Source organism: Bos javanicus, chromosome 3 (assembly GCF_032452875.1).
Source record: "Bos javanicus breed banteng chromosome 3, ARS-OSU_banteng_1.0, whole genome shotgun sequence".
Lineage (NCBI taxonomy): Eukaryota > Metazoa > Chordata > Mammalia > Artiodactyla > Bovidae > Bos > Bos javanicus.
In genome coordinates, this window is record NC_083870.1 from 13,915,354 (window position 1) to 13,941,714 (window position 26,361).

The 26,361-nt window shown below is 53.3% G+C and overlaps 1 protein-coding gene across 1 annotated transcript; it reads left to right on the plus strand.

Moving 5' to 3' along the window:
• The first annotated feature begins 14,772 nt into the window (after positions 1 to 14,772).
• On the plus strand, positions 14,773 to 24,998 carry ETV3L (ETS variant transcription factor 3 like). The gene is made up of 5 exons (XM_061402882.1): positions 14,773 to 17,885; positions 17,972 to 18,209; positions 18,451 to 18,640; positions 19,076 to 19,196; positions 23,762 to 24,998. The coding sequence occupies exons 1-5, from the start codon at positions 17,819 to 17,821 to the stop codon at positions 24,220 to 24,222; spliced, it is 1,077 nt and encodes a 358-aa protein (XP_061258866.1). The 5' UTR covers positions 14,773 to 17,818; the 3' UTR covers positions 24,223 to 24,998.
• Positions 24,999 to 26,361: the final 1,363 nt, after the last annotated feature.

Sequence of the window (26,361 nt, forward strand, 5' to 3'; positions counted from 1 at the left end):
AGGACTTCCTGTTGTAAGATAACTCATGTAAGCGGTTACTATCAGGCCTGGGCAGGATGGGCAGTTTCGGTCAGTCGTTCCCCTAACACAATGATCCCTGTTTTACAATGAGAAAACTGAGGTCCACTGTTGGTGACCTTCCCACTGATTCAAACCTATCTCATGAGTCTGAATCCCATACTTTGCCCACTCCTGGCCTTGGATCTCTGAGGCAGAGTAAAGACACTTTAATCAGACACACAGAATTAGGGTGGTGCAGGGGACCCCGACCTTGGCATCTCTCCAGGCATCAGGCCTTGTATTACAATCTGGAGGGCAGGAGGAAAGTCAGCACCTGTAGCAGGCCCAGGGGACAGGGCATTTATCTCTGGACAAACAGATTCCTGGGGCTGGGCTGTGAGGACTGACCAAAGAGGGATAAAGATCAAAGATGAAAGAAAGCCTTCCCCAAATTCAGGGGAGCCCCATCCTGACTCCCAGGGCCCAGGTTGAGGGGGAAGCCCCACATCTCCAATCCCGGACTCCAGAATCTGGGAATCTGGTCTAGGCAGCAACGGGGAGGGTGCAGCCCCAACAGTGGGTGAAGACTGGGGAGTGACGGTCTGAGGCCAAGAGGAAGCAGGCCCTGCCCCAGCATCCCTGCCTCTTGCCTCAGTTGTCAGGTGCTGGCTCCATCCCAGCTTCAGCCCAAGGAATGGTTTAGGACAGTCAGAACCTCACAACCTTTGTCCCAGAGAGCTAAGGGCCCGTGAGGGAGGCGCCTCTGGCCTCTCACCCTGGGCCCTGCAGGGACCTGACCAGGGAGGAGAGGGAAAGAGGGAGGAGGCTGGAGGGACCACTCGCCCCAGGAGACAGGTCAGACTTGAAAACACAATTCTAGGGGCTTTTGTTCCAGGGTGTCTTTTTTGTCCTTCTGTTCCTCACCCCACCCCCAATATTTCTCCAAGAGTAAACAGGCAGAGGGTGGGGTAGAGATGTCTTTGTATGATTTTGACCTTGCAGCAACTAACTAGAAGGAAAAGGGAGGGGAAACTGAGATTTGCATAGGTATCTTCAGAATATCACAATGAAGGAAGTTTGCTTTGGTTCTCCCACTCCTGGCCCAATTGGGAAAATCTTTATCTGCACATGCTGAAATTTTGGTGACCAACTCCTCCAGCCCCCATGTTGACAATAACAAGTAACATTTGTTCGCTCTTGTCACTTGCCTTAATTACTTGATCCACAGATTGATCCACAAAATTGCCCTCTATGGATTATTATTACTATTATAATCTCCATTCTGCTGATGAGGAAAACAAGGGTCAATGAAGTTAAGTGAATCACCCAAGATCAACACAGCTAGTAAGTAACCAAACCAGGACTCCCCGAGTTTGTCCTGGTGTTTGAGAAAAAGACTCCATGCTTTCTCTCAAATACCTCCCTACCCCTCGGTGATGATACACAGACTAGAAGGAAAAGGCAGGGGGATCGAGCTGCTTTAAAGAGGCCCCTAGACTTCTCTAAGGGAAACATGGAATCATTGCCAGGGTGAGCTGCCCTGAGATGACCTCCAGACCAAAGAGGAAGAGACCAAACATGTATCCAGTCATTCATTCATTCCTGAAACTGATATGATGGGCCACGTGCCCAGGGACACAGTGGGTCCCTGCTCACAGGACACTCACAAGGGCTCAGTTTCCTGGGGAAAACGAGTCAACATAATGAACTGAAATACAAGGCAGATTGTGCCTAGATGACAATAGTCATTCATTTATTCAGCTAACATTTCATGAGTGCCTGCTGGAGGCCAGACTCTCTCTTGGAATTTCACAGTCAAATAAAGACACTCTGAGTCCACCAGGAGCCTCCAGTCAGAAGACGGGTAATTAGGAGGCTGCGGCTCCTCCTCTAGTGCTCTCCCCACAATGCCACAGCCTTTCCTTGCATTCCCCAGTGAGCTGTAACTTTACCAGTTACCAGAGAATTTTCAGTACTGACTTGGGCAGGCAAGAACTCAGATGTCCCCACAATACTGGGGGAGTTCTCACTCTCCTCCATGCCCTTTCTGAAAAAGAAAAAAGAAAAAAAACCAAGACCCCTTCTAAACACAGGCACCAGTCCCCACGTTGACTGGTGCCATTCACCAGCAGCATCCACACCACCACCCTTGATCAGCAAGAACCAGGGTCCTCCTCATAGCCTCCTGCCCCAGAGTCTAGCTTGGCTAGTACCCGACATGTAAGGCATGCTCTATAGATAGAGTAGGTAGGTTATACTGCCAATAACTGAAGCAGGAGGCACAGCTCCCTCCGCAGTTAGGTTAGGCTGATGCGGACGGCTTGGTCCTTGCAAACCTAGTTCTCAGCCTGAAAGAGCTCCTACCTGATGGAGGAGACGGGTGCGGGGATCCCCTTATCTGCACTCGCCCTCAGGACACAGATGTGGGCAGCTGACTATCCATCTGTCTAGGGCTGTGGCCCCCACCTAGGGGGTAAGGGGGAGGGAGCGGAGAAGATAGAAAATGAGTGGGACTACAGTCCATCAGTCTAGAAGGACTATTGAGAGTGGGTCAGTTTGGGAAGGGAGGACAGAGACTGGGTGAGGGCATGTGAGATGAAGAGGGGCCCTAGGTGTTGTGGGGTGGGGGGGCGGGTGGTGGCAGCCCTAGCACAGGTTGGGAGCTGGAAGGGGCAGGGGGTGATACACTGGAAGACAGACCACAGAGGCTGAAGTGGAAGGCAGACTTAGAGACGAATTCCCAAGGAGGTAAGGTGGGGGGAACTGAAGCAAGCAGGCAGGGGCTGCGGAAGGAGTGGGCAGGGGAGCGGGGCTGAGAGCAAGGAGCACCACCCCCCCAACCTCCTGCCCATGGTATTGATCCACTAGATTACTCAATTTCACCCGTATTGATCAGGTAATTGCTTTATCTCGGGTCTCATTTGAGCTCTGCATTCCCCTGGCTTCCCCATCTCTCTCTCTCATTTTTTTTTTTTCCTATCAGCCTGACACAAGGCTTCTTAACACAGAAATATATATATGTATATGTATATATATATATAAAGATTTGGTTAGCCTGCCCAGGGTTGGTGTTTGGGGTGGGGGATGGGAGTGGATAGGAGGTGAGACCAGCCTCCCCTCGGAGCCCCTAAATTCTCTTTCAAGAAATCCTTCCTGGCTCCAGATAGTGGAAATGTCTGCCCTCCCAGGGTCTCCAAGGTCCAGGTAAGAGCTGGAGGAAATAGACACCAAAGGCCCTGGGCTCAGCCTCTCTCTCCTCACCATCCCACCCACCCTGCTCCCCTAACTACAAGACCTGGAATCCCCCAGCACCCCAGCCAGGCTCTCGGACATCCCTTCAGTAAGTCTGCAGAGTCTTGCCTCCGTCTGTCCCTCTGGCTGCGCGTCACTGTGTATCCTGCCACTACCCCTGCCCTCTCTGGAGCCCAGTACATGGGTCCTTCCTGCCCACCTTCCTCACCCCCTCCAACTCTCCTTGGCCCTGGCCCAATTCCCCACCCCTGGGGACCCAAGCATCCTGCCTTCAGCTGGAGGAAGGAAAACTAGGGAAGAAGCCTCAGCCATTCGCCAGGGAATCCACAGACAGTTCCCCCAGGGAGTCCCTAATCTGAGAGGCAACACCTCATGGCTTCCTTGAAGCCTCCAGTCTAAGAGTAGGGACCAGACCCATCTGAGGACAGGACTAGGGGAACCACACAAAAGATAAAAGGCGAGGTCTAGGGAGTGGAGGGAGTGCTGGGAGATCCCAGACGAGATCCAGCTCTCTCCCCAGTCTCCCAGAGCTCAGCCCTGCTCAGCTCACAGACCAGCTGGGCAGAAAGGCAGCAGACACTGAAACTGTAATTTGCCGACAGCAGCATCCTGAGTATGGATGTGGAGTCGGTGGGGCCAAGGGGACCCGTCCACTGCAGTGCACACTCTGGGCTCCTGGCACCCTGGAATTCTCTGCGTAGTGACCAGGGAGGTGTCCAGGCACACATGGTCCTCCACCCTGGGCGCACCCTCCTGAGTACAGGCCTGGGGGCAGCTGTCCATCTGTGCTCTTGCACATGCGGGCTATGTCGCTTCAGTCGTGTCTGACTCTGTGCAACCCCATGGACTATAGCCTGCCAGTCTCCCTTGTCTGTGGGATTCTCCAGGCAAGAATACTGGAGTGGGTTGCCATGTCCTCCTCCAGGAGAATCTTCCTGACCCAGAGATCAAACCCACGTCTACTGCATTGGCAGGCGGGTTCTTTACGACTAGCGCCTGGCACCTGCAAATGTCAAGAGCGGGCCCAGGATGCAAAGATTCTTCGCCATGGAGCTCAATTTCCAAGACTTCCACCGAGACCTTGAGCCAGGCATTGAGGTAGGAACTGGGAATTCCATGGTGAACACAATGGATAAGACTCAGACACTCCCCATGGAGCTTAGAGACTCTAGGACATTATAAACCATCTCTCCATCTGTAACCTCTGGACCCCTCACCCAACGCCATGCACACCAGCCAGGGCCTTGCAGGCTCACTCTATCCCCTTTGAGCAAGGGAGCCCCCAGACAGAGAGAGAGGGAAGGACTCAAAGCCGTGTGTCCAGACATGATCTGCACTGGGAAGGGGGGTAATCCCAACTCTGAGCCCCACAAACTCATCCCCACCCAGTGAGGAGCCAGAGGAAGAAGCAGCTGGTGTGCAGGAGGGCATGAGCCCCCCAGGGTCCATCCGGCTACATCTTACCTGCCACGAGGTGGTGGACACCAGTGTCCCCCACAGAGCTTTTCCTGAGCAGAGGACAACTGATCTCTTTCCTTCCTGTCTCAGTTTACAGAGTCCCAGCTCCGCTTTGGGGAAGCTCCTCCCTGAGTCCAAGCAGCATTCCCCTACTGCTCCCACAGTCTTTTTTTTTTTCTTCCTAGTTCCTCTTCCATTCAAATGCCTCAACTTTTCCAGCTTCTCCTTCAACTCTCCTCACCCCATCTCTCTCTCATCCTTCCTTCCCTGACACCTGCACCCATTCACTTTGGCCTCCTGATATCCAGGCTTGGAAGGAGCTGGGACCCTCTGTCCCAGTTCTAATACTGAAAGTCTTGAGTTTGAGAGAACCTCTGTGTCCCAGGGACAGGAATGCACCCTACCTGGAAGGTAAGATACTGCACGAGGCTCAGATGGGAGCAGGGTTTGGGTGCAAATACGAAGAGGCCAGCAGCATTTTCCCACGTGTCCGCAGAGACAGACAGACACACATACACACTATACACAGAGATACCCATAAACAGTCTCCAAAACAAAAGCACAGCCCACACACCCAGGAGCAGACATTCACAGACACACAGACACACGCACTCAGGCTCACACACAGACACGCCCAGACTCACACACCCACACTCCTAGAGACAGGTGTGTGTGGTCACAGACGGGCACATACAGTATACCAACAACACACAGTGGAAACACCAGAACTGACACAAACGCCCACGCACAAAACACACGGCCATGGAGACAGACATCCACGGGAGACGTGCACTCATTTTACGACTCATCGGAGACACACAGACACACATTCAGACACCCACAGAGAGGCAGGAAGGAGACCCGGGAGCACAAAGACGCCTTCACCTGCGCCCACGGGCTGAGCTGAGCAACAGATTCCAGACCTTTTCCCTGTTCTGCCCTGGAAATACTCACAGGGCTGGGGGGGCAGGGGGGGAGGTGGGCAGCTCCTCCTCACCCCCCAGAGGAGAAGGTGGACCCAGCCCCAAGGTCTCCATGGACCCCAGCTCGAGATTCACAGAACCAAACGAAGAGCACGCACCCCCTACCCTACTGAAGATCTTTCTCCCTGGGGTGTGGGGGGGTCCTGCCCCCCAACCAGGAGCCAGGGCTGGGGACAGCTCTGAGACTAGCCTCTCTGGAGACGGAGGGGCGGGGGGGTGGGCGTGGGAAGCCCTGGCTCCCTCTCTGGGGGTCGGGTGGCGGGGGTGGAGAAGTGTGAGTGAAATGGGTTTATTACTGGGAGTCTGTTGCCTCGATTGGTATCGATCCCCGCATGTCACCTTCCATTGCCACTAATGGGACATGAAGAGTCGCTACCGACACCAGCCCCGGCGGCACGCACAAACCCATAGCTCCCCTCCCCCGTCCCCACGTCCCGAGCTGCAGCCCAGGCGGCCTCGGCCCTGCTACCAGCTGACCCCCTCCTCCCTCCACCTCATCAACTCCTTCTCCTTCGCTTCCTCTCCTTCTGCCTCTTCTTTGTCTCCTTGAGTCTGACTCCAAAAGCTTCCCCCACCTGCTTTCCTTTCCCCCTTTACGGTCACCTAAGGACCCTATCCCCCCACTCAGGGGTGTCCCTTTTCCCTCCCTTCACTTCTCTCCTTCCTCCTCTGGGTCCAGAATCGGCCACCATCACTCCCCAAATAAGGGTGCATTGGGTCCCAGCCAATCTTGGGGAACAAGGGGGAGTCAAGGAAATGAGCCAGTGGGAATGACCCCTCTTTCACCAACATCTGGCAAGGAGTGCTTCTCAAAGGATAATTTCCTTCTATCACACCAACCTGGCCAGACAGAACATCCTGGAACAGCCGAGTCCCCCAAACAGACCCTCCTGGAACAGCGGGGCCCCCCACCTTCAGTCCACTGGCTGCCACGACCCCAGGCTGGATCCTGGGTAGAACAGCAAAGAGAGAGTGAAGATGAGGAGTCTGTTTTCTTTTCTCTTATCCTGCTCCTCAGGGAGGAGATGGCACCACCTCCCTGTCCACCCCACCTGGCAAGCCCCACATCCCCTGCAGTGCCTGGTGAAGCCCTCCCCAGGGCCTGATCCCATCCATGGGTCTGCAGTCCTGCCCACGGTAATGTCAGATAGTCACAAAGGCACAAGTGAGACCCGAAAAGACCCATCCAGGGTGATGAGGTCTTGATACAAAGTATGTCAGACAGTGTCCATAGGCTGGGAATTTAGCCTATTGTGCTGGTTACTCAAGTATGAAAAAAAGTCACTAACTAGAGCAGGAAAAGTCCACTCGAGGCGCAAACAGAGCATCCTTGGCTTTGCTGCTGGGAAAGCAGTCTGCATGCCCGAGTCTGTGCCATTAAGCCCTGGGGACTGGTGGGGCAGCTGAGGAGAGGGACTCCTCCCAGCCCCACCCTGCACCACACTCAGCCCTGAGAGACTCCTCCCCACGTGGACCCTGGGAGACACCCAGAGCCATCTCTAGGCCCCCAGGTAAAAAGGGTGGCCTCTTGTCGATCCCTGTCACCAGACAGGGATGGGGTTTCCACCCCTCATCACTTAGCCCCATTACTGTGTCCTGTCCAGGTTGTTTAGGAGGCTGGACCAGGCCAAGTAGAGGTACTAGATACAAAGCTAGGGGTTTGAAGGTAGCTTCAAAAGTTGAGGCTGCTCGAACCTAGATGTCCACCGACTGATGAATGGACAGCTCAACAAGGCAGCTTATAAAATTATTCAGCCATAAAAAGGAATGCATTTGAGTCAGTTCTAATGAGGTAGATGAACCTAGAGCCTATAACACAGAGTGAAGTAAGTCAGAAAGAGAAAGATAAATGTAGTATACTAACGCATATATACAGAATCTAGAAAGATGGTACCAAAGAATTTATTTGCAGGGCAGCAATGAAGAAACAGACATAGAAAATAGGCTTATGGACATGGGAAGAGGGGAGGAGAGGGTGAGATGTATGGAGAGAGTAACATGGAAACTTACATTACCATATGTAAAATAGATAGCCAATGGAAATTTGCTGTATGTCTCATGGAATTCAAACAGGGGCTCTGTATCAACCTAGAGGGGTGGGATGGGGAGGCAGATGGGAGGTTCAAGAGGGAGGGGACATATGTATACCTATGACTGATTCATGTTGAGGTCGGACAGAAAACAACAAAATTCTGTAAAGCAATTATCCTTCAATTGAAAAATAAATGAATTTTTTGGAAAAGGTTGAGGTTGCTTGTTGCCAAGGTAGGGTAGTTGGAGGGTCTAGAGTGTGGGGAGCCAGTGGGATGTTCCTTTCTGGTTTACTCTGCAACCCTTGGTAGGACAGCCCCATGTCCAGGCACTGCACCAGGCACCTGATACACACAGAGATGCTCAGAAAACCAAAGGAAGCGACTTCCCTGGTGATCCAGTGATTAGGACTCCATGCTCCCACAGCAAGGGGGCATGGGTCCAATCCCTAGTGGTCAATCCCACATGCCTTATTGAGCTGCCAAAAAAAAAAAGAGCAAAGGAAAGGGCTGGATTTGGCCAGCGGACACCCTTCCCCAAAGGGCACTAGGCCCTTTGCCTGTGTTTTGGGGAAGAAACAGAGGAGGCCCAGGGTCCCATGCTAGAAGCCAAAGTCTGTGCTGAGTGCCCGGGGTTCCTAGTCCCAAGCCAGCCTCCTCGAGGAGGCCCAGCAATCAAAATGTGAATTGACCAGAAAGGGTGGGGGTGGTGAAGGGGACACTTTGATCAGGTTTACGGGAATACAAGAGGAAGTGGGTAGGGACAGCGTGTGGAGCAGCAGAAGAGAAAAGGTGAAACCCTAATTGTCTCAGAAGCAGCTGCTCTGGTTCTCGAAAGGACTTGAAGTTAGCAACGTGAGGGACTTTCCTGGGAGTTGGGACGGTGGCAGGAAGTAGGAAAGCAGAAGAGCCTTGATCCTCCCTTCCTGGGAGCCTGTCAGATGTGGCCCTCCCAGGAGAGCTGTGGAGGCATCAGGTGGTCCAAGACCCTTGGGGTCCAGGCAAGGTGGAGGTCCCAGTCCTCCCACTAAAGATTCTGCCACCACCTGCTCTTCCAATGGGGCCTTCATGCTGGAGCAGGAGTGGGGAACGCTTCTTCCTCCCCAGAATGCTCTCCTTGGCCTTGGCTGCTTCCCGCTTTGAACTCAAATCGTCCTAAATCCTTACATGAGGGAAATAGGATGGAGTGAAGGGGAGCAAGGGACAGAGCCAGCTCTTCAGGTGGGAAAACACCAGTGATACCTGAGAGAGATACCCAGAGTGGCCTGTCCCTGCACCAACTCCGGTCTTCCTGGTTGTAGCTCTCTGTTTTCTATGGCAATCAAGTTTACTTCATCCTGGCTAATATTCCTCCCTTCTCCCTGCACCAACTCCCTGGAACAACGTTCTGGACCATCCCTCCCTTTGCAGCTTCTTTCCTTTCTGCCATCGATGGGCCCTGAGGCCCGTCCTGCCTCTCCGCCCCCAGCAAGGACTCTCTTTGTGGCCCCCCAGCTCCTGTCTCTTCCATCAATCAACCTCTCTCTCTCACCTTTCCATCATGTTAGCTTCGGTTGATTTAACCAGAAAACAACCCCTAGAATTTAATTCCATGGCCCTCCATTCCCATCTCGATCAGCTCGAGACTGGGAGGGGCTGTGTAATGATGGAGGAGTAGCAAAGGGTAGAGACAGAAACTTGGCCTCCTAGACTCAAGAAGAGAAAAAAGAAAAGAAAATCATATTGATTCCCCAATGACAGTCATCAGTCTTTTCCTCCCCACTAGGGACTGCAGAGATTGGACACAGGCCCAACAGGTTCCAGGGTCCCTTGGTCCCCAGGACTTAAAAACAGAGGCTGTAGTGATCTTTGACATGCTCACTCCTCTAGTTTCCCCTAAGGTCAGTTACCTAAATCCTCCATGCCCTCCCCAGTGTAAGCTGGAATCTTACCACCTTCTCTTGTTCCTGCTGTTTTTAGTGGGATACCTGATGCCCCTGCAGTTACTTTCTTCCATCTGGTTTAGGATTTAGTTGGCAGTTCTTCTTGCTGTCTAACTTTGAGTAGTATTTATAAAGAAAAGGAAAATGAAAAATCTATTTTCTATAGCCTTAAGAGGAAAGAGACATAATAAGTGCTTTAAAAACCTTAGAGAAAAGGTGATTGGGTAAATTATCAGTTTCATTTTAGTACTTGAGACTAAGAGGAAAATTATAGATTATGACTGTTCATCCCCAGTATGGGAGCAGGGTGGGGCCTGGGACTCCAAGGGAAAAGCAGGGAGTGAGGTGGTGTTAAGAGTCAGAGGTTGTGAAGAGGGGATTCTTTACCAAGCCAGGACTCTTATCTCCACAGGACCTTCTGAGAGAGAAGGGCTGATGCAGAGGGAAGGGTAGACAGCTGGAAGGACTTCCCGACAGTTCTGTCCCTTTTCCTAGAACTGAGGCAGGAGTAGCCCTCTCATCAGTCTCTCTGTTGGTCAGATGTTTCAAGAGCCATCTGCCCCAGAGGTGGGCTCTGGATGCAAAGGACCCAGTGGAAGACACTCCCTCCCACGGCACCCCCACAGAGGTGCAGAGGGCGTGGGGCCGTGGTGCCACCGGCCCCTGAAGGGTTAAAGCTATTGTCTGAAAAACCACATCAGCTCCCCTGGGAGCTTGGAGATCCCGCTCTCATTTTAAGTAACCCTAACTCAGCGTGTGATGAGCGAGGGGTCGCTGGGCGAGAAGTGCGACTGGAAGGAGCCGCTGGACAGAGCCCGGACCGGCTGGCTGCTGCGGCAAGGTAAGGGGTTCGGGGGGCCAGCCAGGAGGACGATCCTTCTCCGCCCCACCCCCATCCCCACCCCAGCTGGGGTGCCAGTTGGGGGACAGCTGGGAAGGGGAGAAGAAAAGAGACACAGGCACCGGGTGAAGATGAGAACCCAAGGGCCACACTGAAGCCTCCTGGAAGGGGCCAGGCTCCTCTATACAGATGCAGGATAGTGCAGAGGCAGGTGTGGGGCAGTCAGGGCAGAGAGAGGGGTTGAAAGACAGAGGGTCTGACATGGCACCAGGGTCTTCTCCTCAGATGGGGCGCAGCTGGGGTCAGATGTCGGCTCACTGGGGCAGAGCAGACTCCTGGGATTCATGGGGCTGAGTCAGGCTCTGGGTGCTGAATGAATGAGGGTCTCAGCCATCCCCGTGCCCTGTTGTCTCTGCCTACAGGGAGTTCAGCATCTCAGCGTGTCACTGCTGCCATCCCTCTGACACTGAGGGGGTGGGCATCACAGCCTGGGCATAGGAAGGAGCAGCAGGTGGTCCAGGGAGGGCAGAGTTAAGGTTGTGCTCCCATCTGAGCCAGACTGGGATGAAGTGACATCTCTGATGGGGTGACGGGATTCTGCCCCGTCCATCTGCTTCCCTCGCTTCCTCAGACTCCTGGCTCCATCCCAGAGAACGAGATCCAAGAAGCCTGAAATCTAAGAACTTGGGTGCCCCTTGACAGGAGCACCCCAGTGATGGTGGGGACAGATGTGGGCTGTGTGAAGTGGGAAAGTCACCCAAGGTGATGTTCCTATGGCAGACAGAGGTCCCGTGACTCCCAACCCCTTCCCAACTGACCAGAGGAGACGGAAGAGAGTGGTGCCACAGCCACTGCATCTCCAGCCCCTCTCTGGCCCTGCTCAAGGGCAGTGGGGCCCCATGGGGAGAGGGTCCAGGGCACACGCATGGGGTTGTAAGCTGGGTTTAGTGGAAGTTGAAGTTAGGGCTCGCGGTAAGACTGGGGATGAGGACGAGGGTTGAGGTGGAGGCTGGAAGCAACACTGCACGAAGGGCTGGGACTGAGTCAGAAGGCATCAGAGGCCCCCAGCTGAGGAGAGCGCCCCAGAGGCCCTCTGCCCACAGCTGCATTCCTGGTCCCTGTTACTCAGCCCAGGAAGGTCTGCCAGCTCATCCCAGCTCAGCACTTGGCTGGGAGCTTTCACTTCCTCCAGCTGGCCTGGCTCCTCAGCCACCTCAGCAGCGCCTGCTGGAGGGGATTTCTTGTCCCCTGGTCGGGGTGGGGGGGGGGGGCGGGGATGAAGGGAAGGATCAGGGGGTGTCCAGGCAGGGGGATCCCCTGAGGCCCTGCTGATGGGAATGAGATGAAAGGAACTGACACTGAGTTTGTGCTGGGGGAGAGGGCAAGGGGTTGCTGGAGGGCTGGTGGGGGGCGGGGGAGAGAAGGGGCTGTAGAAGCCAGGTCGGGAAGCTGGGGGCCTGGGTTTGATTTCCAGCTCTGAAGCACAGGTGAGAGACAGGAGGGCAGGAGAAAGACAAAGAGGTAAGAAAAAAGAAACAATAAGGAGAGGCAGGGACGGAGACAGGGCAGGCTGGGTGAGCGGTTGGGGAGGCACTCGCAAGAAGGAAAACAGGCTCAGCGGAGGCAAGACAGACCGCTTGGTTTGTAGACAGTATGATTTGTAGACGTCAGATGTAAGGAACAGAGAAACCAAGGGAAACTGAAACAGAAAAGTATAAACAACAGAGAGAAAAGAAAATGATGGAGCTGGGGAAGTAAGGCAAGAGAAGGCTTGGCGGACGGGAAGTGGAAAGGAGGAAGAAGGAGACTTGAGCGGGGAGAGGAGAGAAACTGTAAGGAAGGAGGAAACAGTTGAAAATTAAAGGTCAAACAAAGCGAAACAGAGACGTGGAGGGGCCAGACCAAGGCAGGGGTGGGTGTGGGGCTGGAAGCTGGTCTCCTGACACCCTAATCCACATCCCCCAGCCCATGGGGCCTTAAGGGGTCTGGGACTTCCCCCATGACTTTTAACTGCCCTTCCTGCCAGCTCTGGGGGTGGAGCATGGGGGTGTCTGGGTTTGGGTTTCTACTCCATGGAGTTACACAAACCTTTTAAATCCCACGGCCCCCAGGGACCATGGAGGCAAAAGCCAGAGACAGTCTGCAAGGGGCTGGAGGGGCTGAGGGGAAGAGGAGGTAAAGATCTGAGACCCCTGGGTGTGGGGGAAGGGCGGAGAAACTGAGGACAGGAGCTGGCTGAGATGGAGCCTGGAGATGGAGCTCAGGGCTGGGGAGGAGGAAGAAAGGGTTCAGGAGGAGTCCAATGAGCCTGGCAGGAGCAGTGGCAGAGAAGGCAGTGTCTCTCACGGGTGTGGGCTGATGGCCTGCGGGAGGGAGCCAGGGTTCAGCTGGCTAGATTCCCAGCCAGGAAGCATCCAGAAGGGGTCCTCTGCCCTAGAGTCTCTAGGTCTGACAGAAAGGACAAGATGTCCTTGGTGAAGAAGGACATCTATCCCAGCTCCTCCCCCAAACTCCCCAAGGAAAAAGGTGTTGGCTTTGCCCTTCCCAGGCTCCCAGCCGGTCTTGCTCGCCCACCTAAGCTGCTTTCACTAATAGCATTAAGGAAGGTCTCAGGACTAACACTCCCCACTTGGGGCTGAGATCAAGGGGAGAGACTAGAGGCTTCTAATCAGATTGGGGATTTGGTGGTGGGTGGTGGGGGGGAGGAGGGATACACAGTTTGCTCAGTGCTCACCAGCAGAAGATATTACCCACCCCACCTCACCCCCAGCCCACCAGCCTGTATTTCCCTGGTTGCCCCTCTGGGCTGGTTTCTCCACTCCGATCTTTCCTTCTCTCCTGGGGTGGTATCTGGACCTCACCTGTGTCCACAGCATCCAATTTCCGCAATGCTATTTGTCTCTGATTCACTCTCTTCCTCGCTGACTCACTTGCCCTCTCTTTCAGCTGCCTTTGAATTTACAGTCTGTCTTCCCACTGCATCAATCAAGCAGTCACTGAGAAGACTTGGTTGTGTCCAAACAATCAGATTATGGGGACAATCCACTTTAGCCCCTTAGAAGGGCCAACAACAAAGTGTCTTTGAGGCACAAATTTCATACTTTGCATGGGGGCAACCTTGGTCTTGAACTCTGAGGGTTTTTTAATTCTGGGTGTGTTCCTGTCTTTCTCACTCTGTCTGTATTCCACTCTGCCCGTCTGATGTCCTCTGGCTTCCTGGGGTTCCCACTGATCATCTTTCAGGCAAAGAGCCCACTCCTTAGGTTTAATGGGAGTGCCTCTTTCAGGACCCCAGGGCCTCCTGCCAGCCTTGCCCCTGCTCCCAAGTTTTCTGCCCTGATTGATTACAGCTGGGAGCCTGGAGTCAGACAGACCTGTTTCCATCTGGCTCCACCACTTGCCCTGGGATCTTATGCAAGTCTCCTAATCTTTTGAACCTCAATTTCCTCAGCTTGCAAAACGAAGATAATGATACCCATCACAAAGGATCATTGTGAAGATTCAATGAAGTAACTAACATAAGGGAAAAAAATGTCAAGCCCAATGCTAGGTGCATGATAGGGGCCCAATTCATATTAACTAAACCCTTGAAAAGGTAAAATCTGCTTGGGACATTTCGTTTGGCTCGTTTGGCTGGCTAAGACTTACTGTCTATTTTATCATTGTTATCTCTGTTGCTTTTCTTAAATAATGACCTAGAACCTACATGTGTTGCAATGGGCCCTTGCCGTTGGTCAAGGGGATTAATCATATTATTAATAATCAGAATAATGGTAAGACAATAATAATAATTGCTTGCTACTATAACCCATCAGGAAATACAAAGCCCTTAAGAGCAGGCTCTCTGATCATTCAAGATTGGGTTATGATCCTTTGTGATTTATGGTTCTCAATACTCATCCTCTCAGGCCATTGCACTGATCCTGTAGTCCGGGCAGGAGGGGCTGTGCAATGGCCTGTTAGAGCTGCCCCCACCTCAATCCCCAGCCCACAGGACAAGAGGGAGGGAGCTGGGAGAAGGGGGGAATAGACAGAGTAGGAACACCTCCCCCCAGCCTTGGGGAGCATTGCCACCAGAATGTGGGTTAAAATCAGTCCTAATGAGCTGGATGAACCTAGAGCCTATTAAACAGAGTGAAATAAGTCAGAAAGAGACATATGGTATATTAACACATGTGTATGGGATCTAGAAAGATGGTACTGATGAGACTATTTGCGGAGCAGCAGTGGACACGCAGACATAAACAGACCTGTGGACACGGTGGAAGAAGGAGAGGGCGGGATGGATTGAGAGACTAGCACATGTAAAATGCAAAATAGACGTTTTCATGTATAAAATGGAGGGCTGGTGGGAATTTGCTATGTGACACAGGGAGCTCAGCCCAGTGCTCTGTGACCACCCAGAGGGGCGAGATGAGGAGGGAGATGGGAGGGAGGCTCTGGAGGGAGGAGATATGTGTGTCTCTGTGGCTGATTCACTCTGATATATGGCAGAAACCAGCACAATAAGGTAAAGCAATTATCCTCCAATTAAAACAATTTTTTTTTTTTTTAAAAAAAAGAAGTATGAGGAATTACGGTTAAACAGCCAGAGCAATGCTTGGGTGTGAAGGTAGAAGTAAAACCGCTCGTCTCTGAGGGTTCCCCGTGGCCAGCTCAGGGACCCCTGCAGAAAAGGGTGGACTAGAGGGAAGACACTTGGCAGGACTCAGCAGCAGTGAGGATTTCCACACCCAGAGCCAGCAAGCTCCTCAGACATGCGAGGATCCAAGAAGGACCCTCACAAACATGGGAGAAGCCAAGGAGGAGGCTGAGGCATTTAGGAAACCCAGAGTTTGACCTACTTGGACGTAGTATTTTTAATTTTTTTCTTTGAAGGAGCAGGAGAGAGGGTGTGGTAGCCTACCTAGGTGGCTGAATATTATAAATGTTGAATTAAGGTCTTGCTTTGCACTCTTTCACTTAAGAGCTGTGTGTGTGACCCTAGAGAAGTCACTCAGCACCTCTGCGTTCCATCTCAGCTGATAACTTCCTGTGAGGTTCAAGATGTGTCAATTCCTCCCCACAGTGCAGGGTGCCTTGAGGGTCTGCTCTCCAATGGGTTTATTGTTCCCTTCTTGCCAGATCCTAAACCTGAGATCTCAAACCCTCCAGACCAGGAAACTTTATCAGATCCAGCAGGCACGGCAGCCCTAGGAATTATATCTACTTCCTCCAAGGAACATGCCTCCTTGGGCATCTGTCACCTCTGCAGCCCCTATTTCCCCATCCGTTCTCCTGAGCTGAAGTAGGAGAGATCCCCAAGCAGCTGGAGGTTAGACAAAAGAGGAACTTTCCAATGAGTTGCTTCCCAGGTGGCACTAGCGGTAAAGAACCCTCCTGCCAACGCAGGAGACCTAAGAGACACGGGTTCCATCCCTAGGTTGGGAAGATCCCCTGGAGAAGGAATGGCAACCCACTCCAGTATTCTTGCTTGGAGAATCTCATGGACAGAGAGAAGAACCTGGTGGCTACAGTCCCTGGGATCACAAGAGTTGGGCACGAATTAGCAACTAAACCACCACCACCACCATAGTTGGTTAACAATGCTGTGTGCATTTCCGCTATACAGCAAAGTGATTCAGTTATACATATATACACATCCCTTTTCATATTCTTTTTCATTATGGTTTATCACAGGGTGTTGAATAGTTCCCTGTGCTATACAGTACGACCTTGTTATCGGAATTCCTCAACTTCTTAACACCCACAGCCCCTTGATGCTGTTTCCCCGTGGGTTCTTGCTACTCACAGTACAGCCCACAGACCAGCAGCACTGAGATCACCTAGGAGCTCGTTAGAAATGCAGAATCTCAAGTTCCACCAAGTCCCACTGAATTAGAATCTGCATTTTAAAGAGATCCCCAGGCGACTCTTATGCACATTAGAGTTTGAGAAGCACTTTTACAGATGATTTAAGTCTTAAGGCAGCAGAATATAGGAGAAAGTGCTGTGGAATAGGAGTGGGGGGTGGGGGGAGGCCACACATGGTGTAGCAAGTCACTTTCCCTCTCTGAGCCTCATCTGGCAAGTGAGGAGGCTACTCCAGATAAGCTCTCACTTGCCCCCAGACCTGATGGCCTAGAAGTTCTAGTTGAGAACAGCGCTTGCCTCATGCCAACTGCAGTAGAGATGGAAACTCAGAGCCCAGGTGGTGTGAGCCAGTCCCCTGTTGGTGAGCGAGCTGTTGAAACAGTCAGGTAACCCCACTGCGTCTGGCCCAGCCTGAAGCAGGCCTCTCGTCCTGCCGAACCCATCCCCCTCCCATCTCTCCTTGTCCTCTGGTCTGTCGGCTCCTCCTGCACCAGTGACACGGAAGCCAGCCAGCCTTTCACACCACCCTCAGTCCCATCCAGAAGGTGTCGGGACAAAGACAACTCCTCCCCTCACCTGCAACAGGCAAGTTTATCTCACTAGGGCTGGTCCCCCAGTCTTCTCCCGTCTCACCAGCTGCCCCTGTCCCATCCCAAGCTAAACTGGGAAACAGCAAGATTCCTTCTTCCTCGTCCATGGTTCACTAATGCAGCAAATATTTAGAGAGCTTCTGTGAGTACAAGATCCTGGGTTAGGCTGAGATCTGGGGCGCCAGCAGTGAAAGAGGCGCCCAGGGTTCCTGAGCGCAGGCAGCTGACGCGCTGAAGGGGAAGACATAGGCGAGACATAAAGTGACATCCTTGCTACATCCCTCACCGTTCAGTGATTCTACCAAGAATCATTTCTTGAACACCCATGCAAAGGCAGGTGCTCTGCTAGGCACTTGAGACTTCTCAGTGAGTAAACACACAAGAGTCCCTCCTCTTCTCAAATGCAAAATTGTTCTAGGCATTAGAAAGGTGTGGGTCTGTCAATCTGCCACCTCCTTCCCTTCAAGGTTTAGAAAGAGCCAACGATTAATTACATTTTAGCTTGTCTTCTCTTGGGAAAAACCTCAATCCTGTTAAGCCCTGAGAAGAGATCTCATTCTCTGTCTAAATCCCCCAGCAGGGGAAGGATCTAGAGGGCAAGATCTAGACCCTTTGCATTCCTCTCCATCTATTTAAGTGGCTCAGCCTCAAACCCCAAGTCCTGGGTCAGCCCCTGGCCAGTGAGGAGGTCCCCAGGGGAGGTTTGGCCCAGCCTGGCTGTGGGGCAGTGTCCTGCTCAGACCCCACTCCCCTTCCCCAGTCTCCCCACTCTTCTCTCTTTCCTTCCTCTTTCACTTCCTTCTCCCCTGCCTTCTTCTTTCCCTTCCTGCTAAGGGGACTATTTCCCCCCCAAGGCCCAGACGCAGCCCTCGCTCCCTGGGAGTGGACCATGCACTGCAGCTGCTTGGCCAAGGGCCTCCCTGCCATCTCCGCTGCTGGTAACGCCTGGATCCCAGGTGAGCCTCTGCCAGGGGTCCCAGCGGCGCTCCAGAGGAGGCCTCGGGGAGCAGTGGGGCGGTGCTGACTCCCCTCTCCACCCCAGGCCTGGCCTTCCCCGACTGGGCCTACAAAGCCGAGTCGTCCCCAGGCTCCCGGCAGATCCAGCTGTGGCACTTCATCCTAGAGCTGCTGCAGAAGGAGGAGTTCCACCATGTCATTGCCTGGCAGCAGGGAGAATACGGGGAATTCGTCATCAAGGATCCAGACGAGGTGGCCCGCCTCTGGGGCCGCAGGAAGTGCAAACCACAGATGAATTACGACAAGCTGAGCCGGGCCCTCAGGTGAGAGGAGGCAGCCAACGTGACCAGAGAGGGAAGAGTTCAGAGAAAAAGGCTGTGGTTTCTGGCACCCCTGTCCAATTCCCGCCCCTCTGAGGCTTGGGAAATGCTCTGGAGTGTGTCTAGCGGTTATCCAAGAACAGCTAGGGGTCAATCTTGCCAATCTTGGGGAGCAGGGATATGGCTGGGTCTCTTGAATGCATCCTCCCTGCCAACCTCCTGCTCTCATCCTTGGGATCTCCAGATATTACTACAATAAGAGGATCCTGCACAAGACCAAAGGCAAAAGGTTCACTTACAAGTTCAACTTCAGCAAGCTCATCGTCGTTAACTACCCTCTGTGGGAGATCCGGACGGCCCCGTCCCCCTGCTTGCTGCTGGGGGCCCCTGCTCTATTTCAGCCAGCGCTGCTCCCCATGGGTGTGCAGAGTGAGGTAGGCACGAAAGCCGGGCCTGTCCCCAGAGCTCCACCAGACCTCGCCTCTCCATCCAGAATGCCCCCACCCTCCTCTCTGCCTTGGGGGCCCATTAGCTTTCAATGTTCTTCTCCCCCTGCATTCAAGTCCCCGAGTGTCCCAGGGGCAGAAGTGATATTCTGAATCACCCCTCCATTTTTAACAATCCCGACAATATAGCCTGTGAGAGAGGGCAACTCCTTCTGCACCAGGCATGACTCCTTTAATGATGGGTCACAAGGAAGGGGGTTGGGTCTCCAGAGAGGGTGCAGGACATGTGGGCAGTGCTGACTTAAGAACCATTATGAGACTATTTCATTATTTTAATGACTGGTTGTTAAACAATGTGTACTGTGGAATACATACCAAGGAGGGACCGTTCCACCCCCGTGCCTGCCTCTCCTCACTCCCCAGCTCCTACACAGCATGCTGTTCACCCATCGGGCCATGGCGGAGCAGCTGGCTGGACAGTGGACCCCTCAAGGGCCACCAGAGGCCTCTGGGAACAAGAAGGGGAGCAGCAGCAGTGTCCACCGTGAGTGCTCGCGCCTGGAGAGGGCCCAGGGAATTTTGAACAGAGGAGGGGAGAACCCTTCAGATTGAGCGCATGGAAGAGCGGGCATGAGTCCGGGAACACATCGTGTATACAATCAACAAACATTTAGTGCACACCAGCTATTTACTCAGAGAAGGCAATGGCAACCCACTCCAGTACTCTTGCCTGGAGAATCCCATGGGCGGGCGAGCCTAGTGGGCTGCCATCTATGGGGGTCACACAGAGTCAGACACAACTGAAGCGACTTAGCAGCAGCAGCTGCTATTTACTAGGTGTGGGGGTCCACGTGTGAAAGACGGCCCTCAGGATGCTCAGAGACAAGTGAGGAGCAGAAATAGGAGGGTGGTCAGTGACCACTACTGGGATTCAGGGAAGCGCAAGGTGCGCTTGGGGCTTCCTGGAGGAGGCTACACCTGAGCAGGTGAAGAAGATGGAGAAAGATGTCCAGGCAGAGGGAACAGCATTTATAATGGAAAAAGCTGCCAATGAGCGTAGTCAAATCTGAAGATCTGCTGGTAGCTTACATGGTCAGAGTGAGGCATGTCAGGAGCAGGGATGAGGAGAAAGAGGAGAGACACAGCTGACAAGATGATGCTGGCAAGGGAAATGGGCGTTTAGTCCCAGAAAGCCTCAGAAGCCATGCTGAAGGGCTTGGACTTAATCCTGAAAGCAAAAGGAACCCAGAGGGAGAAACGTGTCCAGATGTTCATTTTACAAAGACAACTTGGGATGTATGTAGAGTTGGGGATGTAGGATGCCTACAACCGGTGTTGGAGGCTTTTGAAGATCTAGGTAGCTGGTGACGGAGCCAGAACCAAGGCAAGGGCCTGGGTGCAGAAGGAGGCCCAGTTGAAGAGAAATTGGGAAGATACATTTCACTCATTCATTCACTCATTACTTCTTTCAACAGATAGCTCATGAGCTCCTGTTGAATGTGCCAGGCCCTGTCCTAGGGCTTGGGGCGCCAACGTGAGCAAGATTGCCTTTATAAAGCTTGTAGGCAAGAAGGATATTCAGTTAATAAGCCAACAAACTGACAAGTATTGGTATCTGTACCAAATGCTAGAGAAGCTCAGGGTGCAGAGAGCAGCCAGGAAGACTTCCTTGACAAAGTGGCATTTGAGCTGAGACCCAGAATGTAAACTGGTGCCAGCTTAGTTCAGAGGGAGAGAGGCAAGCATATGGCAAGCAGAGAGCACAAAGTGTGCAAAGGTTCTGGGGCAGGAAAGAGGCACTGGGAGCTCACCAGTGTGGCAGCACACGGCGATTGAGGGGGACACGGTAAAAATGCAGGCAGGGGCCTCCTCTTCTGGGGCTGTAACCTGGGGAGCAGCAAAATCAGATTTTTTGTGACAGAGATCCTTGACCAACCATAGGCTCTTCTGCAGAGGTCCACGACATGTCCCTCCACTTCTGGCAATTTTGTGGAACAAAGACCCTTGGCCTTAGCCCCACTCCAGTGCAGCTGGGAGTCCAGAGGTCCCACCTCCCAGAGAATGCACAGCACCTGGCTCCAGGCCCTCACGAGTGCAGCCAAGGCTGTGGGTGTGGGGTGGCCCAAGGCCTGCCAGGACTCGCAGGGCCACAAGTCAGGCAGCCTAGAGCAAGATAGCACCTGAACACCTCCCTGTTCTTCCACTCTCAGCCACCCCTTCCTAGTTCTGGGAATGCCCTGGGCACAGAGCTTCTCTCTTTGAGAAACTATCAGGGGGAAAAAAAAAAGTATTCCCTGGCGAGCCCCAGCTTGGAGTTGTTTCGCACCTCCCTGCCCTCTGTGGGTACAGGCCCTACCTGTGCTGGGGCCCTGAGGCATGCTCAGCAGGTTAGGTCACTGGAAGGCCAGCAGCACCCACATGGCCCACTTCTGGACTGGGATTCCAGAAGGCGGTGCCAACCCCTCACTCCGCCTTCACTCTCAACTGCTTCTGGGCAGCCGAGAGGCCAGGACTACTGAGCCAGCGGCAGGAAGCCACAGGGCTAGAGCTAGGAATGGGAGGGGAAGGGGAGGAAGGCTCTTAGAACCATCCCCTCCACTTGCCTGCTCAGCTGTGGGGCTCTGAGGGAGACGCTGTCCTTGGAACCCCCAAGGGATACAGCCTTGCTGGGGAAAAACAACAGTCCCCGCTTCACCTAAGAATCCAAGGAAAGGACAGTGATTCAGGAGAAGGTACATGCTGGGCTTCCCTGGTGGCTCAGGTGGTCAAGAATCCACCTGCAATGCAGGAGACCTGGGTTCAATCCCTGGGGGAGATCCCCTGGAGAAGGGACTGGCTACCCACTCTGGTACTCTGGCCTGGAGAATTCCATGGACAGAGGAGCCTGGCATTCTACAGTCCATGTAGAGGCTACATTCCATACTTGTATGACCTTTGCTTCCCTGGTGGCTCAGATGGTAAAGAATCCTCCTACAGCGCAGGAGACGTGGGTTCAGTCCCTGGGTTAGGACGATCCCCTGGAGGAGGAAATGACAACCCATTACAATATTCTTGCCTGGAGAATTTCACGGGCAGAGGAGCCTGGAGGGCTACAATCCATGGGGTCTCATAGTGTCAGACACAACTGAGCGACTAAGACAGATACACAACGCTGGCAGGGGTGTCCATGCTTTGCCTCATGAAAGATTATCTTAACTGTTTTCCCCTTTCACACATCCAATGTCAGAAATTTGTCTTACCAAATAAATTGGATGAATTAAGTAATAACTAGATGGTTTTTCCGGAGAAGGCAATGGCACTCCACTCTAGTACTCTTGCCTGGAAAATAAATCCCATGGACGGAGGAGCCTGGTAGGCTGCAGTCCATGAGGTCGCTAAAGAGTTGGACACAACTGAGCAACTTCACTTTGGCTTTTCACTTTCATGCACTGGAGAAGGAAATGGCAACCCACTCCAGTGTTCTTGCCTGGAGAATCCCAGGGACAGGGAAGCCTGGTGGGCTGCCGTCTGTGGGGTCACACAGAGTTGGACATGACTGAAGCGACGTAGCAGCAGCAGCAAATGGTTTTTCCAGGTTTTACCAGCTATAGCCCTGCTGGTGTTACCACCTTGAGTTCATACTTGATCTTGCTAAGAAAAAAATGTGGAACTGGACTTAGGTTTTGTTTGTTTGGTTGGTCGGTTAGTTGTTTTCAATAATTTTATGTATTTGGCTGTGCAGGCTTTTCTCTAGCTGTGTACACAGGCTTCTCATCGCAGTGGCTTCTCTTGTTGCCAAGCACAGGCTCTGGGGTGTGCGGGCTTCAGTAGCTGCGGCACACGGGCTTAGTGACAACTCCCGGGCTCTAAAGCACGGGCTCCATAGTGTGGCGCATGGTCTTAGTTGGGCTTCCCAGGTGGCTCAGTGGTAAAGAATCCCCCTGCCGACACAAAAGACCCAGGTTCGATCCCTGGATCGGGAAGATCCCCTGGAGTAGGAAATGGCAACCCACTCTGGTATTCTTGCCTGGAAAATTCCATGGACAGAGGAGCCTGGAGGGTTCCAGTCCATGGGGTCTGGAGAATCAGACATGACTGTGTGTGCATGCGTGCACGCACATGTGCCCGCACACACGCACGCGTGCACACACACACACACACACGGGCTTAATTGCTCCGCTGCATATGGGATCTTCCCAGACCAGGGATTGAATTCATGTCTACTGGATTGGCAGGCATATTCTTTACCACTGAGCCACCAGGGAAGCTCTGGAGTTAGGTTTTTTGAACTATAGGAAGTGGTGTGAAATTCTACATAATCATTCTCAGAGATCCCAGGCTAGGAACCCCTATTGTAGGATCCTGGGGAAACGGGGTAGATTTGGAAGGAGGGAGAGCTTCTTGGAGGAAGAGAGCTATGGGCCAGAGCCAGCCAGAGCAGGGGAAGGCTAGGGTTCACCCCACACACATTGGCCTCACAGCTCTGCAGGCCCCTTTGTACCCGTGACACTGCTTGATCTTAGCTGGGAGAGGAGGTTTTATGGATGAAGAAACTGAGACCTGAGAATTTAAATGACAAACCCAGAGCGACACAGCCAGCTCTTTGCCAGACTAGAACAGAACTAGAGTCTTCTTCTATAGGGATGAGGAGAGAGAAGAATGGATCCATTGAATTATGGCAAAGAATAGCCTCAATTCATTCATCCAATGCATTTTTATTGAGCACTTAATACACGCCAGGCTGGGCTGGATCCCAGGATCCAAAACAAAACAGACGCAGTTCCTGCCCCCACAGTGTCGGGGACACAGATATTAAGTAATCTCACAAATGACTCCCGATTCTGAACAACAGGCCCTGGAGGAGAGAACCAGGAAGGAGAGGGGGAGGGTTGTCCAGGGGCTTTCACCCAGGCTGGGGAGGCGTGGAGGCTTCCCCAAAGAAATGACATTTATGATGAGACGTGAAGCAAAGAAAAAAGGAAAGTGCCCGGGTGGGGAGAGAAAGTTTCAAGCAGGAGCAAAAAGAAATAGGAAGTGGGTCATAAAAGGGGGCATCTCCAACGGTGGACACTCACTGACCCTTTCTCTCTCTCCCTCTCTCCCCTTCTCTCTGTCTCTCTCTCTCCCTAGGACTTGGCTCTGCCCCGGTCCCCTGCCGGCTTGGCCCTTGCTGCCACCTGGGGAGCCCCCTGAACGACCTGCCCAGTTTTGCCTCCTTCACCCCTCCCCTACCATTCGCTGTCCCCTCCAACTGGCCCCGCCTCTCAGCACCCTTCTTGCCCCCTGTCGCCCCAGAGCTGCCCTTCCCAGGGTCCTCCACGCCAGGCACCCTGCTCCCAGGACCCATTTGTGCCCCAGCAGCCCAGCATTTTCCAGAGCTTCCACTGCTGGCCAGACTGGCGCAGGGGGCTGAGGAGAGGCTCCGACTCTGGTCCCTGAGGCCCGAGGGGCTGGAGGTAAAGCCCGAGACCACGTCGGCTCCCAGGGAGGGCTTCTCCTCAGAGAGACAGGGAACCAGCACTGGAGAGGAAGGCCCCGCATCCCCCAGTCTGGCGAGCTTCAAAGCGGTGTGGCCCCTGGATCCTCCTTAATGGGGGAGGAAGGTGTGAAGTTGGGAGGAGTCCCCCAAACTCCCTCTGTCCTCTTGTCTACCTCCCTCTGGCTTTTCATCTTCCCCTGGCTGGAAGCAGGGTGACTGAAGGGGTGGAGCTGGACCCAAGGGGATGGGGGCATCCCAGGGAAGGAGTATATGTGAGGACGGGAAATCCGAGGCAGTGCGCCCCCTCACCAAACTGCTGATCACGTTAAGGAGACATTCTTAATCTCAGTTTTTTTCTTTTTTGAGGGAGATGAGAAAGAGGTTCCCATCATTTGAAAGACCCCATACCTGCCCACACAAGAGGGGAAATTAAGAGTCTAAGCTGGGAATGGGTCAGGAGTTGTTTTGTTCCCCAAGTCTCAGGGCAATTTCTTTCTTCTGTGGGCCACTGTCCCTCACCCAGGCTAAGGTGTCCCATCTCTTTCCTGTGCCTCCATGTGCTTCTCTCCTACCCCTCTGCTTTCTGTGACCCTGGGAGGTCCTGTCACCTTCTTTCTCCAAGACCTAAGCAAGTGGGATCAGGAGGGACGGGCCTCCTCAGCTCTGTAACTCTCCACGGCAAACCACAAATAAAATGCCCTTGGCAAACCGCCCTCTTGGCTGACCACCCACTGCTGCCCTCTGATCTGGTGTGGAGCTAAAGGCCACCCAAGATTCTGATGGGAAGAGGTGGGAGGAGGGGGTCTGGGAGGGATCCTGAGGCCTAGTAGAAATCGAGCCAGCCAGTCTCCTCCCTCTGCCGCCATCATGTCCCAGAGAGAAAGGCTGAGGCTGCAGCCCGAGTCGCTCCCCAGACCAGTGGGAAACCAGCCTCAAGGAAGGAACTTCAGAGCAGGGCAGAGGTCTTCACAGGTTGACCGCCCCCGCCTCAGGTCCCTGCCATGGGCTTCTAAGCAGAGTTCTAAGGGCCTGGGGATGAAGTACGGTGTTGACAGGGTTCCCCATTGAAGCATCAGGTGGCTGGGGGAAGAGGAGAGAGGGGTCTTTTGTTCAAACAAGGAAAAGCCATCAGAAAAGAACGTTCCAGGAGCCAAGGGAACAGAACCATATTGCTCTGCTATCTCTAGGCTGCCAATTACAGGCTTCGGATTTATCTCTACTCCCTTCCCACGATGGAGAGCAGAAACTAAGGAGGCTCAGAGGGTGCCTTTTGCCCCTTGTTTGTCCCTGCCTCTCATCCAACGAGTAGGGGTGCTTCCTTCTCTCGGGGCTCCCTGTTCATTCTGCTTTTCACTGCCGCGCAGGCCTTATTTGTGGCAGATGCGTGTTCTCATGGATGGAATGGGGAAGAAGACACCCAGAGAAAGGTGGGGCTAAGCGCTCACCCCACAGAAAGGTTAAGATGATCAAGGAACCAGCCCCCAGGCTTCCAAGCTGGATAGAGGCTGGGAGAAAGGGTCTGTGAGTGGTCTTCATCTTAGTCTCTCTCCCTTACCCCAGATGCCAAAAAAGGGGGACCTCAGACTGTCTCTCCCAGGAGATCCTAGGAGCTACAGTGAAAACTGCTTCTCATTCGCTCCCAAAGTCACAGGCCCATCCCCAGTCCTACGGAAAGGATGAACCCCCAGCCTGGGGCTTTCCCATCATCCTGCCCAGTTTAGGGAGACAAAGAGCTAATGTTGTCTGCTTCAACACAAGGAAATGGATCTCACTGTCACAGGGCTAGTGTCCTCTTCAGAGAGGCCAGTGTCAAGGACAGGGCCCCATAGACAGGGGCCCCCATGTGCCTTCTGCCTGACCCCTCCTCCTCTTCAGTGGCTTGCTGTTGCTATGACCCCCAGGTTTCAGGCAATGAAAACTGCTTTATGGTCACTTTTCTAAAGTTTGTTTTTGGAGGAGGTGAACCCAGGAGACTGAAAGCTCAGCTTCAGAGGATGTAAATTTCCAGGCGGCACACTCTGCCATTTAGACAACAGGTTCAAGGTGAGCAGAGGTTCTCAACCTCAGCAGTAATGACATTTGGCAAAATTCTCCGTTGGTAAGGAGCTATCCTACGCATTCCTGGCCTCTAGGTACCAGTAGCACTCTCCCCATCTCTCCTCTTCTAGACCTGATGAAATGTCCTCCCAGAGGAAGAAACCGTACCCGCTTGAGAATCACCTAAGAATGGCTTCAGCAAGTCCAGATGTCC